The 16,137-nt window shown below is 40.7% G+C and overlaps 2 protein-coding genes across 5 annotated transcripts in view; both read right to left on the bottom strand.

Moving 5' to 3' along the window:
• Nucleotides 1-2,459: 2,459 nt before the first annotated feature.
• Nucleotides 2,460-3,142, bottom strand: LOC118675306 (60S ribosomal protein L12-like). The gene has a single exon (XM_036347819.1). The coding sequence runs from the start codon at nucleotides 3,109-3,111 to the stop codon at nucleotides 2,566-2,568; it is 546 nt and encodes a 181-aa protein (XP_036203712.1). The 5' UTR covers nucleotides 3,112-3,142; the 3' UTR covers nucleotides 2,460-2,565.
• Nucleotides 3,143-3,285: 143 nt separating this feature from the next.
• EXOC2 (exocyst complex component 2) overlaps nucleotides 3,286-16,137 on the bottom strand; it is a 260,156-nt gene continuing 247,304 nt past the window's right edge. For 2 of the 4 annotated variants that reach the window (XM_036347812.1, XM_036347817.1), the window contains 5 exons: nucleotides 15,718-15,773; nucleotides 15,419-15,541; nucleotides 7,986-8,047; nucleotides 5,272-5,331; nucleotides 3,312-3,447 (listed from right to left, as the gene is read on the bottom strand). In XM_036347812.1, coding sequence (XP_036203705.1) covers nucleotides 3,354-3,447; nucleotides 5,272-5,331; nucleotides 7,986-8,047; nucleotides 15,419-15,541; nucleotides 15,718-15,773 — 395 coding nt within the window. In that variant the 3' untranslated portion in view covers nucleotides 3,312-3,353. Of the gene's footprint in view, nucleotides 3,448-5,271; nucleotides 5,332-7,985; nucleotides 8,048-15,418; nucleotides 15,542-15,717; nucleotides 15,774-16,137 lie in introns of all 4 variants that reach the window. The other 2 variants (XM_036347813.1, XM_036347811.1) reach the window with 2 other exon arrangements.

The following is a 16,137-nucleotide window of genomic DNA, read 5'->3' as shown; positions in this document are numbered from 1 at the left end:
CATTGTAACAAATATAGAAGCTAAACAAAACCCCAGAAACCAGCTTTCAGCCTGAGATCTCAGAGCTGGAGTTGATACAGAGTTTTGATTATAGAACCTAAACAAACCAGATACCTACTTTCAGCAGCGGATGCCTAAGAGCTGGAGCCTCAGAGCTAAAGCTGGCCCAGAATAAAAAAAAGAAAAAAGAAAAAAAGGAGCAGTTGGGAGCTTCAGTCACCCGCCAGCCTGAAAACAGCCCTCAGCCCCTCACCCAGACTGGCCAGGCACCCCAGTGGGGACCCCCACCCTGAAGGGTGTGTGACCGGCTGCAAACAGCCATCATCCCCTCATCCAGGCTGGCCAGGCACCCCAGTGGGGACCCCCACCCTGATCCAGGACACCCTTCAGGGCAAACGAGCCAGCCCCCACATGTGCACCAGGCCTCTATCCTATATAGTAAAAGGGTAATATGCCTCCCAGCACCGGGATCAGCGGAGCCGAGAGGCCTCCTGGCACCGGGATCAGCGTGACAGGGGGCAGCGCCCAAACCCCCTGATCACCCTGCAGCTCTGTGTGTGACAGGGGGCAGGGCCACAACCTCCCTATCGGCCCTGCTCTGTTCCTGACAGGGGAAGGCGCCCCCAACCCCCTGATTGGCTGCTCTGTGCCTGATAGGGGGCAGCTCCCCAACCCCCTGATCGCCCTGCGGCTCTGTGTGTGACAGGGTGTGGTGCCCCAACCCCCCCAGCCCCCACGGGCCCTGCTCTGTGTGTGACGGGGTAGAGCCATAACCTCCCCATCGGCCCTGCCCTGAGTGTGACAGTGGCGGCCCCCCAACCCCCTGATCGGCCCTGCTCTGTGCGTGACAGGGGGCAGAGCCCCAACCCAGATTGGCCCTGCTCTGTGCGTGACAGGGGATGGCGCCGCAACCTCCCCATCGACCTTGCCTTGAGTGTGACAGGGGGCGGTGCCCCAACCCCCCAATAGGCCCTACCCTGAGCATGACTGAGGGTGGCATCGCAACCTCCCAATCCGCCCTGCTCTGTGCATGACAGGGGGCGGCGCCCCAACTCCCCAATCGGCCCTGCTCTGAGCCCGACCAGGGGCTGCCCCTAGGGATTGGGCCTGCCCTCTGCCACCCGGGAGCAGGCCTAAACCAGCAGGTCGTGATCTCCCGAGGTGTCCCAGACTGCTAGAGGGCACAGGCCCGGGCTGAAGGACCCCCCCTCCCCCCCGAGTGCACAAATTTTTGTGTACCGGGCCTCTAGTATTAAATAAAATAGTTAACTTTACTTATTTTAGAAACCTAAGCTTTACTTAAAAGCTGCTGATTTATGATAATTTTTGGAAAACACATTATAATATCCTTATGCAACTCATAATAAAAACATCCCACACCACATAATCCAAACAGAAACACACAAGGCCATCTTTTACCAAGTCTAGAATTGAAATGTAGTCTTTGCCCTCCATCCCTTTTAGGAAGCCTGCACCAAGGCTAACAAACAGGAGGATGCTGCAGGTAGGGGCTGCAGCAACTGTGCTGTTTGTGATGCTGGAGTCATTTCCAGAGCATGCCACTCTCATGTACACGGATACAGAAAGTCGTAGTAAAGCCAAACTGCTCCTAGTACTTCCTCAGCACTGATGGCGAGGCCCACTGTGCCAACTGTCAGTAGCAAGGTTGACCACATGGATGTGGATGTGCTAAACCCCAATGCTACCTGGATGTGAAAGCAAACACCTTTACCTAACTTCAATTTTTTTCTTGGCTACCTCTATGTAAATTTGCTCCAAATCTCTCAGAATTCTGCTTACACTGTATTCAGCCGTTTCCTCTTAACCATTAACTTCTTCAAATGCTCTTAAAATTCCCCTTTCTTCCAAGAACTGCCCTTGACTTGTTGGAACAGTAATCCTTGAACTACCTCATTTGGGTATGGGGATTTTATGTGCCTACCCTCCATCCTCTGAGCTACGAAAGGACTTACTTGTTCCTATTTTACTTATATTTTATTACCCTCTCACGTTCGAGTGCTTCCCTGAGCCACAGTCACTGGTGGAGAGCCAGCGGGAAGAGCTGGCTGTGGGGAAATTAAAGAGCATGAACCGGACAACTCTGAGTGTTAGAGAAGCCACCAACTGCTCTCTAAGCCTTAATCACCTCATCTGTGACATAAACAAAATACCACCAGTGCAGTGTCCTCAAAAGCCTGCCGGAAGTGCTGTGAGATGATTTAGCACAGTGCCTAGCATACGGTGAGCCCTAATCAAGGAGATAATTAGCAGAACACCTGACAAAAGCTTCCCGATGATGCTTAGACAAACATAAGGTAAACTGGAATTTAAATATTTATTCTGAGTGTTAACATTAGACCTATAAAAAGTTATATAGCTAATGAAAATGTTGAGTAAAGATGTTTAGGGAAAAAATGTCAACTAAATTACATATTCCATTTAAGACATTCTTTATTGGCTACAATGGTTAACATGCTTAAGAGAGACAATATTCTGTGTATTTCTTTCTTTTTTTTTTTTTGGTTATCAAATAATCTTTAATTTAAATATTTTCCTTTGTAGTTCTTAACTAGCCCGACATTCCACTGCACCACTGTTGATATCATCCATGATATCATCAGGGTGGCAGCCATCAACATTGTAGTCCACAGACTGGGCAGTCCCCAGGATCTCTTTAATGGTTTCAGAAAGTTCTCTTGGTACAGATCGGTGCCGCATCTGTCGGGCAATGCTGACAATCTCATCAAAAGTGATATTTCGACTGTGGTTAATGTTTTTTTGCTTCTTTCTGTCTCTTGGCGGTTCTTTGAAAACTCTGAAGATCAGGGAAGAGGCAGAAGACACTACCTCAATCTGGGCATGTCTGTTCTGAATGGTCAGTTTCACTGTAATTCTCAGACCCTTCCAATCACTGGTTGCTTTGGTGACGTCATCAGCAACCTTTTTTGGAGACAGGCTCAGGGGGTCAATCTTGGGGTCCAGAGCAGATGTGGCACCCACTTCCCCACCGGTGCACCACAGGTATACGAGTTTGACTTGAACTTCGGCGGAATGGTGGAGGCAGCTGGTGTCGGATGAACCCGGATTCGGGACGACCAAAGAAAGTTGCATCTGAGCCTCCTCCGAGCCAAAAGCCTAAAGCTGTGTATTTCTTAATAAGCTTGGCATTTCAAACAAGGGTATTTTGGTTGAAATAAAACATATACCAACATCTTTCTAAGCTACTAATTCAGGAGAGAGAAAAAAGGAGAAGAACTGCAAATGTAATGCTTTATATACAAATACCTTTAGAGCACTTAAAGAGAATAACTTCATCACTTGTTATCTTTGGATGACCCTTACTTTGGAGGCATTTATGTTTTCATCAAGGCTGAAGAAGCAGCTTGGAAACAGGTGAGTTGCAGGTGCATACTGCTCTTGAACTTGTTCAGCAGCTCTTCCAGTAACCTGCAGGAGCAGAGACTATTTACAGCCGACAGAAGGAAGCTTGTCCAGCAACATAAGAAAACACGCACGGGAGCCAACTGCATGATTTATCGATGGATTCAACTCAGTAACGAAATCAGTTAATCAAAGGAGTAAAAAGGAAGATACTTAATTATGTTTATATATAAAAATCTCTCCTGTGCCCTTCCCCAAGATTAGAGTCCTCCCTAAAATGGATTGTTTGCACCTGTACATTTTCTTCATTCACTTTTCAAAAATTAAAATGTAGTCTTGTTGGCACACAGTTCTATGAATGCTGCTAAATACTTAGCAGACTAACAATTCCCATAACCAGATGCAGAACAGGTCCATCCTTCTCCAAGTTCTCTCGTGCTGCCCCTTTTAGCCACCTTCCCCTTTACCCCCACCCTAGGGCAATAATTTGTCTAGTCTCTGTTCCTCTTATTTTTGTATTTTTGTCTTTAAAAAATATTGGCAAGTGGTGAACTAAAGCCAGAGGAATCAGGTTTACTTCTAAGTCCACTGGGCAAGTCATTCTACTGCTTTACAAGTCACTTTGTTTTCTTAATTGATCTGATTTGTCCATGTAATTTTAAGTCCAGAAGGGATCTTAGATTCATCTGGTTCAGATGAAGCAACCAAGAAGTGGGCTTACTGCTACTGGGATCCAGAGATTATTTCAGGGGTTGACAATGCTCAGTATTAGGACACTGTACCAACAGATCTAGAACACAGTCCACCCAGGACTATAACAGAGTGACTGTTCTTCTTGACTCCCTGCAAAAAGCACTAGCCTTTGGAGCCATGTTCTATATGTTAAAAATAATGGTAATTGTTTTAATCTTTTATCATATTTATTTTAAATAAATGAACACAGTTTGTCATAAATTCAGATAGAGCTTGAGAATTAGTGTGAGAAAAAGGAAGTAAAAAACTGGCAGAGGGTTGTAGGTGTGAACACTGCACAGCCATCACTTGCCCATTCAGGAACATACACAGGAACATACAAGCAAAAGAACTGGTCTGCTGCCGACTCTTCCCAGCCCAGTCCACGTGTCCCCATGACACTCCTACTGTCAGCCAACCCCATGCATTTTCTCTGCCCTTTAAGTTTGCACAACATCACCTGTGTCAGATGCCAGGGATCATGTAGTTGATCACCCCCATAAATATTTGTTTAGGGGTTGATCAGCCAAATGCAAAGGTGGGTGGACTTCAGTTACCTTGGAGGACCAAAGATCTACAATGTTTCCACTGCCTCAGCTGAAGGTAGGCTGGGCATTTATGAAATTGACCTGGCCTAGATTTTTGTCTCAGGTCAGAATTTCCTGTTACATGAGTAACAAAGTTTAAATTCAGACTGAGATAATCAATATAGCACTAGTGAAACATATCTAACTTCATTATATCATATTTACAAATCTATTCTCTCTTAATACTTTATATATGGAGAGTACAAATCATTGGGCCCTGCATTTTACTACGCTGTCCTCTCTTTTAATTTCTAAGTAGTATCTTCTTCAACATTTAAGAGAGATATAATTGACTGAGTCGAAAAAAACTTTCTTATGACGTTTTCTATACTAGTCACTTAAACCAAGAAAATAACTAATTTCTAAATTGCCATAAAGCCAGAAGAAGGGTTTTTCCATATTCTGCCACTGGGAGACAAGCAAGGCACAGCTAGCATGATGCATACTACGAAGGGCTACTAAATACTGCTCTTCCTTAAATCCAAGTCATTGTTTTAGAAAGAGTACTTTCAGGTAGCCGCACTGCGCTCAGCATGTCTGCCTGGCTCCCAGGAAAGCACAGAGCACTTACTTTTTGTCTGCTCCGCTGGAAAGCTGGGGCAGCGCTTCCAGAGCCTGCTTAAAACTGGACCTGGAACACAAGCAGCAACACGGAGCTGAAACACTGACGTTTCTCATGGGGATTAGAGCACCATTAGGGCCTCTTAAACATGAAGAAACCAGTATGAACAGGGAAGCATGTAGGTATGTGAAAAAAAGCACAAGTGAAAAACAACAGAAAAAGTAAAAGTAAAGGTCTAGTTCCAGAGGCTTTGAGGGAGCAGGGTCAAAAACTTGTTTAGGAAATGAAACAGAACTTGAAAAACTAAAGGAAAAATGGAATTTTATAAAAGGATGCTATTCAATTTGGTTGGTGAAAGTTAAATGAGGACAATTACTTTTTCAAAAAAGTCTTTATTTCAAAACAAAACTGAACTCTAGATAAAGCAACTGGTCAGAAAGGAAGGAAAACTAAGTAGAAATATGATCCTGTGAAAGATTACACAAATGGGGACATTTATAGTATTGATGTGTCTAGGTCAGATTTACAGCCAATATCTTATAATGACTGAACAGTTTTTTTTTTTTTTAAATAGAATTTAGCTATTATTATGTTTAAAATTTTTAGGATAATGGAGAGATGTATATATATATATTTTTAAAAGTTATCATTATTTCATTTCATGAAAAAGAAAAGTGAATTCATTTATTTGTTAATCCTGACTCAATGATATTTTTTTCCATTGATTTTTAGAGAGAGTGGGAGGGAGGAAGAAGGGAGATGGAAGGAAGGAGGGAGAGAAGGAGGAAGGTAGGGAGAGAGAGAGAGAGGAAGAGAGAGAGAGAGAGAGAGAGAGAGAGAGAGAGAGAGAGAGAGAGAGAGAAAAGGACATCCATGTGAGAGAGACACATGGATTTGTTGCCTCCTGCATGAACCCTGACCGGGGCTGGGGTTCGAACCTGCAACCCAGATACATGCCCTTGACTGAATTTGAACCCACGACCCTTTGGTGTGTGGGCCAATGCTCTACCGTTCACTAAGAGAAAGGTGAATAAATAAATGTAATTATTGCCGAAACCGGTTTGGCTCAGTGGATAGAGCGTCGGCCTGTGGACTGAAAGGTCCCAGGTTCGATTCCGGTCAAGGGCATGTACCTGGGTTGCGGGCATATCCCCAGTAGGAGATGTGCAGGAGGCAGCTTATCGATGTTTCTCTCTCATCGATGTTTCTAACTCTCTATCTCTCTCCCTTCCTTTCTGTAAAAAATCAATAAAATATATTTAAAAAAAAAATAAAAATAAATGTAATTATTCATGACTTTAAAGTGGTCTCTGATTTTGTATTATAAAAACATCCTCAATATACCAGGAAAGAACTTCTGAGCAGAATTTCCCAAACTAGGGACAGGTATCCTAGCAATATATAGAGTGATTGCACAGTCCCAACACAGTCATAAAAACTGGCACTTGATCCCTTCAGTTGTTCCTGGTGGGTCAGAGTATGGGTGCAGGGACAGCCTAGCTGTGGGCACACTCAGCAACCTCACAATATGAAACCAGCTCTCCTCTCTCCTCTCTCTCTGCACATCTCCATAATCATCCTATTTCCTGTCTCTTTTCCATTAATCATACATATGATGCTACTATTCTTTATTTTGACATTATGACAATAATGATGATGAAGAAGATACAACCTATTATTTGTAGTGCACTGAAAGTTTAGAAGGTGACTTGGCATATTGTCTCATTTAATTTCTCCAAAACTTTGCCTATAAAGTATTATTATCTTCCTTTTATAATGAGGAACCTGGGCTATGAAGGGTTGAGTTACATAGGTACTTACAGAAGGCATGCATACACATCAAATATGGAACGAATGCTTTCTATCATCTGTTACTTAGTACTTAGTGTTAAAAAAAAACAATGACTGGGAAAAGGTGTGGTTAAATAACATGGGAGTCATCTAGAAATGGCTCTAGTTGGCCATGATGAACAGGAAAAAGAAGCTAACTGTGTCAGGAAAACAACTTTGGAGGTCTTTCTGTGGTAACGATGGCAGTAAGAATGATGGCAAAAGCCATGTTATCAAAAGCTGGACATGAAGGAATATGTGCATTGCACAAAGACCCTAAACATTTGTCTACCACTTGGCTTCTCATGCACATTAACAGCATTGCCCAGCATTTCCTGGGTAATGTTGCCAGTGGAGTAAACAATTTTGTAAAAGCAAGTAGTCAGTGCTGTTTCAGTTCACCTACTGATATTTCAATGATAGGAAATCCTGACTTTCATTCAAAACAGCTACAAATTATCATCAAATTTCCACTACAGAATTTTGCAGAGAAACCACAAGGCTTCCTCTTGTGCTGACGATCACAATGTTTGAACTGTCCTGAAAGGCCTGCTATGAATAGACTCAATTCTTATTTTCTCCTTTCTAAAGAAGAATGTGATGCTCTGTTCCATCATTTATGAGACTAACATTTACCTTACAGAATGAGAAATGTAAAATTACATTACATCTTTTTCCCTTTATATTATGCTACAAAGAACCAGTCTTAGGAATCCGTGGCTTAGTATAGATGTCTACTTTTTAACTAGAAATTTGATCAATCAAATATAAACATTTTCACATACAAAATCATGTGCATTCACTCTGACCAGTTATCTTTTCAAAGGGCTTTATATACTAGTAACACAGTTCCGTTTTTAGCAAACATTCAGAAAGAACTGTCAGCGTCTCACCTGCTTTCAGGCGTCAGGTGGACAGCCACAGTGTCCCTCAGCGCACAGATTTCAAGCCTCGCCTGAAGAGGAAGAAAGGACAAAGTGACAAGCAGGACCTGTGACGATTATCACATATGAGAAGGTAGTGAGGGCGACGTCTCCAGCCTGTTCACCACAGAAACAGTGCTGACAGAATACTGCAGGCGCATGGTTACCTCCGCCCCATGACTATTAGTTAAGAGCACACTTTCGCAAACAGTCCAAAAAAGTTGGCTATGACAAGATTTCCTTTGACTGAAAATTAACTTACAGTCAAGTATGACTGAGTGAAGGCAGAGAGTGAGATATTTTGCTGTAAAAGGTGCGAACTACACAAGGATTTCCCAGCAATCTGTGTTTACTATCTAAACAGTAATTTTCCTATTAGCCTGCCTGTGAGAGGAAGGAGAGTCTGAAACACTGTCCCTGGCCTGTTCCCTCCTGCACAGATTTGAGGATGTGGGCTGGCTTATTTCCTTAAACATATGCACTTCCAGGCACACTGCCTTTAACCTCAAAAATTAAGCTAAAGCTCTACAGAGTCAATGCAATGCCTATTAAAATCACAGATGGCTTTTTTAAAAAACAAAAATTGACAAGTTGATTCCAAACATACAAAAACAGTCTTGAAAAAGAATACAGTTGGAGAAATTTACACCTCCTAATGTCAAAACTTACTACAAAGCTACAATAATCAAGGCAGTGTGACAATGGTACATGGACAGACACGTAGATAAACAGAATACAGACTGAGTACCCAGAAATGAACTCTTGCATTTATGATCAACTGATTTTTGACAAGGGTGCTGAGACCATTCAATGGGCCAAGAATAGTCTCTTCAACAAGTGATGCTGGGGCAACTGGACATTCTCATGCAAATTAGAACCCTTCCTTAACACAAAAACGAACTCAAAATAGACCTAAATGTAAGCAACAAAATTATAAAACGCTTAGAAGAAAACAGGAATCAATCTCTATGATGTTAGGTTGGGCAAGCTTTCTTAGAAATGATATCTAAGTAAAAGCAATAAAGGAAAAATATACAAGTTGGACCTCACCAAGATTAAAAAAGTCCTGCATTCAAAAGGAAACCATCAAGAAAGTGAAAAGAATGAGATAACATTTCTCACACATAAGGATGGCTGTCATCTGAAAGATACCAGTGACATATACTGGGAAGGATGTAGAAAAACTGGAATCTCATGCATTGCTGGCAGGAAAGTAAAATGATACAGTCACTCTGAAAATAGTCCACAGTTCAATTAAAGATGAAACAGAGTAAACACATGACCTAGCAATTCCACTTCTAGGTATATAGCCAAGATATATGAAAACATGTCCACAAAAAAACTTGCAAATGAATGTTCACAGAGGCATTCTTCATAATAGCCCAAAGTGGAAACAATCCAAATATTCATCAGATGATGAATGGGTAAATAAAATATGGTATGTTTATACAATGGAATATTATGCAGCCATAAAAGAAATGCTGTGCTGATCCATGCTGCAGCATGATGAACCTTGCAAACATTATGCTAAGTGAGGGAGATCAGTCACAAAAAGCTGTACTTATATGATGCTGTTTATATGAAACTTTCAGAATATGCAAACCATACAGATAGAAAACAGACTTGTGCTTGTCTCATGCTGTAGGTGGGGGAAAAGAGAGTGACTGTTAATGGGCCTGGGGTTCCTTTCTGGGGTGATGTCATTTTCCAAAATTGATTGTGGTGATTACACAATTCTGTGAACATAGTTAAAAAATCACTGAACTGTATACTCTTTATCCTATAGACATACTGTATGGTATATGAATTATATCTGCACAAACTTTTATGGCAGAAAAGCTAACCTAATGCTTACACTTATTTGCAAGCTTGAAGAAGTGTGACTTTACTTACAGGCCAGTTTTCCTCAAAGTTCTACAGGTGCCTCTGATGAGAAAGCCCACACCCTCTACCTCTGACTCAGGCACCCAGAGTATGGCTGATGCTCAGGAGACCACTTAGAAGAAACAGCCCTATTTTCCAGGAGTGCGTAAAATGTAAAACAATCATAAATGACATGGCTAGCTATTCAAATTAGAGTTAATTACAAAATCTGTAAGCAATCTAGATAAAAGCTGATTTATCCAAGATACAGTATATTCAGTAAAATTTTTCTGTTTGGAAAGTGATTGTTTTTTTTAAAATATATTTCACTGATTTTTTACAGAGAGGAAGGGCGAGGGATAGAGAGGTAGAAACATCAATGAGAGAGAAACATCGATCAGCTGCCTCCTGCACACCTCCTACTGGGGACTTCAACCAAGGTACATGCCCTTGACCAGAATTGAACCTGGGACCTTTCAGTCCACAGGTCGATGCTCTATCCACTGAGCCAAACCAGTTAGGCTATTGTTTGGTTTCATTTTTCAGTGCTTTAGAAGCCTGAAAAATAGTTTATAACTAGAAAGTATATGTATGATAAACTACTTCTACTGTTTGTACTGTAGTTTATGTAAAAAACATACCTATTAAGAAAATATCAAAGACAAAAATAAGGTAGAACTTTTAGTTGAATATTTTAGAAGGATTAAATAAGCCACTGTAAAATTAATCTCCATGTAGAAATTTTATTCAAACAAAGTGTTTTAATTAACCTATGAATTATGCCAATTATAAGTTGTGACTATTTATAAAATATACAAAAAATGTATGCAAAAAAACATCATGCTAAAAGATAGCTAAAATCCTCAGGCTGTCTCTCCACGCCTCTCAACTGGCTCTCTGGAGGGTTTGAAGACTGATGCACTGGCCTTCCATGTAAATGATCACTAGAGATCATTAACCTGTAGTCTTTCTCAGGTATCTGCTCAAGAGAAAGGTGTCAAAAACAGGAATTTCAATAAGAAAGGGCAAAGTGGGGCAGCCAAGTTCCAAGGAAGTGTCAACATGTTAGGGACCAGATAGTCATGGTGGCTGGTGATCTCCTAGACATACGACTGGTAAGTCCTCACTCAATTGACAGGTTCTTGGAAACTGCAACTTTAAGAGAAACGATATTCAACAAAACCAATTTTACCACAGGCTAATTGCTAGAAACAAGAGTTACGTTCCTATGGCATATTTATGGTCAAAAAACCATTGCTAAACTTCTAAATAAGGATCCCAAACACTGCTAATATTAAACATTGAAATAACTGGGAGCTATACATACATTTAAGAAAGATTAATAAAAACAAATAAAATCATTATTTTCAACCCACTCATTCCATTTCAGGAGCCTGGGTGGCAGAAGCCGAACCTGGCAGCCTAAGGCGCAGGCAGGCCCCACCCTGGATAGGATGCCCTTCATTGAGGGACACATCATGCACCCCACACTCACAGACTGGGACAGTGTAGACAAGTGCACAGCTCTGGGGTGTGGGAGGAAACCCTCGCAGCCGTGGGGAGAATGTGCAAATCCCAAGCAGACAGTGGCCCCAGACAGTAATCAATTTTTTTTTTATCAATGTTATAATGAAACTAGTGTCCCGGTGCACGGATTTGTGCACATTGAAAGGAAATTAATTAGAAGGAATATTTTAATATTGCTGTTTGCCCTTTCTCTATAATAGAAGTGTCAACCAAATTCACGATCGACAATGACAGATCGAAACACATGTGCGATTGGTGCCGAGAGCTTTATATGCATTGCGCATGGGCGAGTAAACAGCCTTTTATATATATAGATAAATTGCTTAATTAGACCTGCTTTCTGATTTAACTAAACTTTTCCAGCCCAGTGAAGCACCCCAACTTCTCTTTCAGGTAATTGTCAGGAACACAGCAGTAAATATCAACACGAAGCAGACTATTATTGTAGATCATGCAGGGAGAACAAAGGGTAAAGTATTTAACTGCAGCAGTGTTTGACTATATTCTGCACAGTGAGAAAACCTGAAGTCATTTTCAAGTTCCACCATTTCTCACTTCTTTTCAGTCGGGTCAAGTTTCTAAACTTCCTAATCTCCATTGTCTTGCTAATGAAAAGAAAATAGGATTCTACGGAGTCTCCTATCTACCTACTCCAGGACTTCTGTGAGTATTAAATGAGGTGAGGCACATGAAAATGCTTCACAGACATTTGGTTGAACTGTAAAATGTTTGCACCTGGCCATAAAGTAAGTTGTGCTCTTGGGCTGAAGAAACTGCAAGGAGGCCAGTTGCTAGGGAGAGGAAGCCAGGCGTTGCTATGTGACATCATTACCTGGCGCCCACAGTGACCATTTTCAGGCTGGGCTGGGCTGGGTGCCAAATTTTGTGCCATGGGGTCTTGGTAACATTGGCTGCGATTTGGTGGGGTGTCGCACTGGGGTGGTGGCGGGGTCTGAGTCCCACTTGGGGGAAGCCGAGTGTTGGTTTGTCGGCACCAGGTCTGTGGTGCCGTTTATTTTTAAATGGCCAGTGTGCATCATGGCAGCACCTGCGTTGAGCACCTGCGTTGAGCACCTGCACCCCAGTGGTCAGTGTGCATCATAGCTACTAGTCCGAGGGAAGGATGGACACTTAGCTTTCTTTATACATAGATGACTTTGAACAAAACAATGTTATTTGAGGACCTGTTGTACATGGAAAAAGTTGCTGATTCTGATATCTCTCCCTAACTTCTTCCTGCTAGCTTTGACAGGAATTTTACCATCAGGTAAATAGGTTGCAAAGGTAATTTGCCTGGAGGGGAGATTCTTGTTATAATTCCAAACTTCCTAGGTCAGGTCAAACTGTAGTTACTACAACTTCCTTTTAATTAATGTTCAGTACCTCAACATTTATGCTACTGCTCTCTTGCAATAGGACTAGTATAATAATCATGACCTTTTAACTGTATATCAAAAGTTTGACAAATCAAATTTTTAGAGAAAATTGGGTGGCAACTGAAAATACAGCAGCAATTTTCCCCTAACCAGCATGCCAAGTTAACAAGGGCTCTCCATTCCTTTTGCCTACCATATTTTTGTACAGAAATTTTCAAATGTATAGACTGAAAGGATTTTACAGCGAACACTTGTAGACCCATAGACTCAACCATTAATACTTACTAGCACTACCATTTATCCATTCAACTATCAGCCCACCACAGTGCTTTGATGTAATTCAGTATGCATGATTAACTAAGTAGACTGATTCAATTCTTTTTTATGTTTTGAGTTAAAACTTACATATTACACAATGGATAAGTCTTACAGTATACCATTTGATCAGTTTTGACTGATGCATATACCTGAGCAATGGAAACCCATATCCAGGTATAGAACCACCACCCTATGAAGCTCCTTCAGGCCCCTTCCCACTTAATCTCAACTACCCAGAGGAAAGCATTTTCCTGAGATTTTTTTCTACCATAGATGAGAAACCCATATAATCATATGTGTGCTTTGGGGTAAGGCTTCCTTCACTCAGCTGAATGCTCCTGGGATTCATACAGGTGGTACCAGTAGTTTGTCCTTCTTAATGCTGAATAGTATTTGGTTATATAAACATACCACAGTTGTTTTGTTTATTCTGTTGATGGACACCTGGGCTGTTTCCAGCTTTTGACTACTATGAAGGAAATGGTTATGAGCATCTTATATGCTTTTTTTTTATGAAGGTATGTTTTTAGTTCTCTTGGTTAAATGCCTAGGATTAGAATAGCTGGGTCATAGAGAATGTATATGTTTAGTTTTCAAAGAGACTGCAAGAGTTTTTCCCAAAGTAGTTGTAAGATTTATGCTCCCAACAATGTGTGAGAGCTCCAATTGATGATGCTGATCATCCTTTCACGTGCTCATTGGCCATACTGACTCCTCTGTATATTGAATTATGTATATGCTAGAACTTTGGACGTTGCCCAAGGGGTTCCTAGAACTCTGTTAATTTTCTCCCAAGTATTCTTTTCTCTGTTTTTCATATGGGATAATTTGTGTTAATCTACAAATTCACTTTTTCTTTTGTCCTTTCTATTCTGCAATGATTCTGAACTAGATTGCAAAAAAAAAAAAAAATCACATTTATGTATTCCATTCTAGAATTTCCATTTAGTTTCTTTTTTAAGGTTTCTCTTTTTCTGCTGAGATTTCCTATCTTTTCATTCATTTGATCACAGTCTCCTTTATATCACTGAACATAACTGCTTTAAAATCTTTGTCTTTGTATCCCAACACCTGGATCATCTGTTGATTGTCTTTTCTATTGAAAATGGGTCATGCTTTCCTGTTTTGTTCTGTCTGTATGTTCCAATGAAATTTGGATTGTATCCTAGAAATTGTGCATGTTGTGCTGTGGAGACTTTGGATTCTGCAATATGCCTCTGAAGAGTGTTGATCTGTTTTGCTTGTTTTAGTAAGCAATTTAGTTATTTGGAGGGAAACTGAAAACTCTTGGCTCTTGCGCAGCATTTTAACTCTTACTTCAGTCATTTTGGCCTTAATTGGGCTGGCTGTAGTGGAGTCAGCCATGCATACACAGTTTAGGGGTCAACTAGAGACTTAAGCAGTGTAAATACATGATTTGTAGGTCTTGCTTTCTGCTTTCTGGGTTACATTCCTCGCTTGCCTGTAGTTGTGGTTTCCCTATTCTTCAAGCCTAAATAACACCCAAGCGTCATTTCTCCTAGAATCACTCACTAATGGTCACTTCTTCACTGTCTTCATGTTTTTGTTTTTCTTTTGGAATTTAAAAATTTTTATATATTGAAGATTATAGTTGTTATCTGTAGGGGCTTGGCCTGGTAAGAGCTTCTTCAGCCATTATTGGAAGAAAATTGCCAGGACTTATTAAAAACACACAATGTTTCAGGTCAATGAAAGCTCCCATGCAGGATATCACTCTCCCATATGCCTTCACACCTTGGCTCCTACCAATTTGGTTATATGCATACCAAGAATCATCTGGTTTATGTAAGTTATATTTGTTATTGTAATTGTGTAACTTAAATAGCTACAACATAAACCAATGGAATATAAGTGCAAAGAGACAGTTATCTGTCATTTCTATGCAAACTACATTGAGTAGTTTAGAAAGACTTGTTAAAAGTTGTTAAAAATTTGTTGTGAAATTAAATATAGTGAAACAACTAAAAAATAAAAAGAAAAATATCACAGAACTTTAGAGGGAATCTGCATTCAGATAATTTTATATGGTAAGTAAGGTCTTGCCCTGCTCTAAGGACACAGGAACTCTGGAACTTGTAGACAAGGCAGGATGGGTAGGGCTTATGCAAGAGAGATGGTGTGCACCTCAAATCAGCAGATCCATCAAAACACGCGCGCGCACACACACACACACACACACACACACACACACGCCCCAACCAAATAAACTCCTCTGTCTATCATAAGATTGATGACTAAAAACACATGTGCATGTTTAAATGGAATATAGTCTGACATGGACTGGAATGGTTTTGATACCTGTAATGCTCCATTTTTGCTGAAGGATGACACACACTGCATTAGTCTACTGAGCTCTTCAGACACTGCTTCCACCACCCTGGACAGGACCCGAGGCACCAATTCTTTGGAAATAGTGAACACCTGAAAGAAGGTTTAAAATAAGGAGAAATGGTGCATTATGGTGACTTATCCTGACTTGAATGTGTTTAAAACAAAGGAATGCACAAAATATTTTTTTGGGAAAAACCACCATATTAGCCCCCTTTTTCTTTTTTCCAGTTACCTATACGTCTTAGGAACATCTAATGATAGCTTACCTCTGCATGCACTGCAATTATATTCACCAATGCTTCTTTTAAATAGTTTCTGACACCTGAAATCAAGATGGGAGAGGGAAAAGGCATTTAATGGAAACACAAGCTGCCCGTCCCCCTGATGGCTTTGCTGTGCACAGTAGTTTCCTAAGGAGAAACAGAAAGTAACACCACCATTGTCTATTTCCTTTTGAGAACCAAATGGTGAAAGGACTATTTTTGTGCAGGCTTAAAAAAAAGTTTAAATTACTTAAGAGTTTTCTTTCATTATTTTTCCATTCTGTCATTGTTTATGTTCTCTATAAATGTTGGTCAGTCTCCTTCAAAACTGAAACTTTAAAATGTCCTTTGGTTTCTTCATATATGTATTCTTCACATATAAGCATATACCCACTCAAGTTAACAGACATAAAACAGTCAATA

Source organism: Myotis myotis, unplaced genomic scaffold, assembly GCF_014108235.1.
Source record: "Myotis myotis isolate mMyoMyo1 unplaced genomic scaffold, mMyoMyo1.p scaffold_m19_p_2, whole genome shotgun sequence".
NCBI classification, from domain to species: Eukaryota; Metazoa; Chordata; class Mammalia; order Chiroptera; family Vespertilionidae; genus Myotis; species Myotis myotis.
Note: the sequence above shows the minus strand (reverse complement) of the source record. Positions and strands in the feature narration are given on the sequence as shown.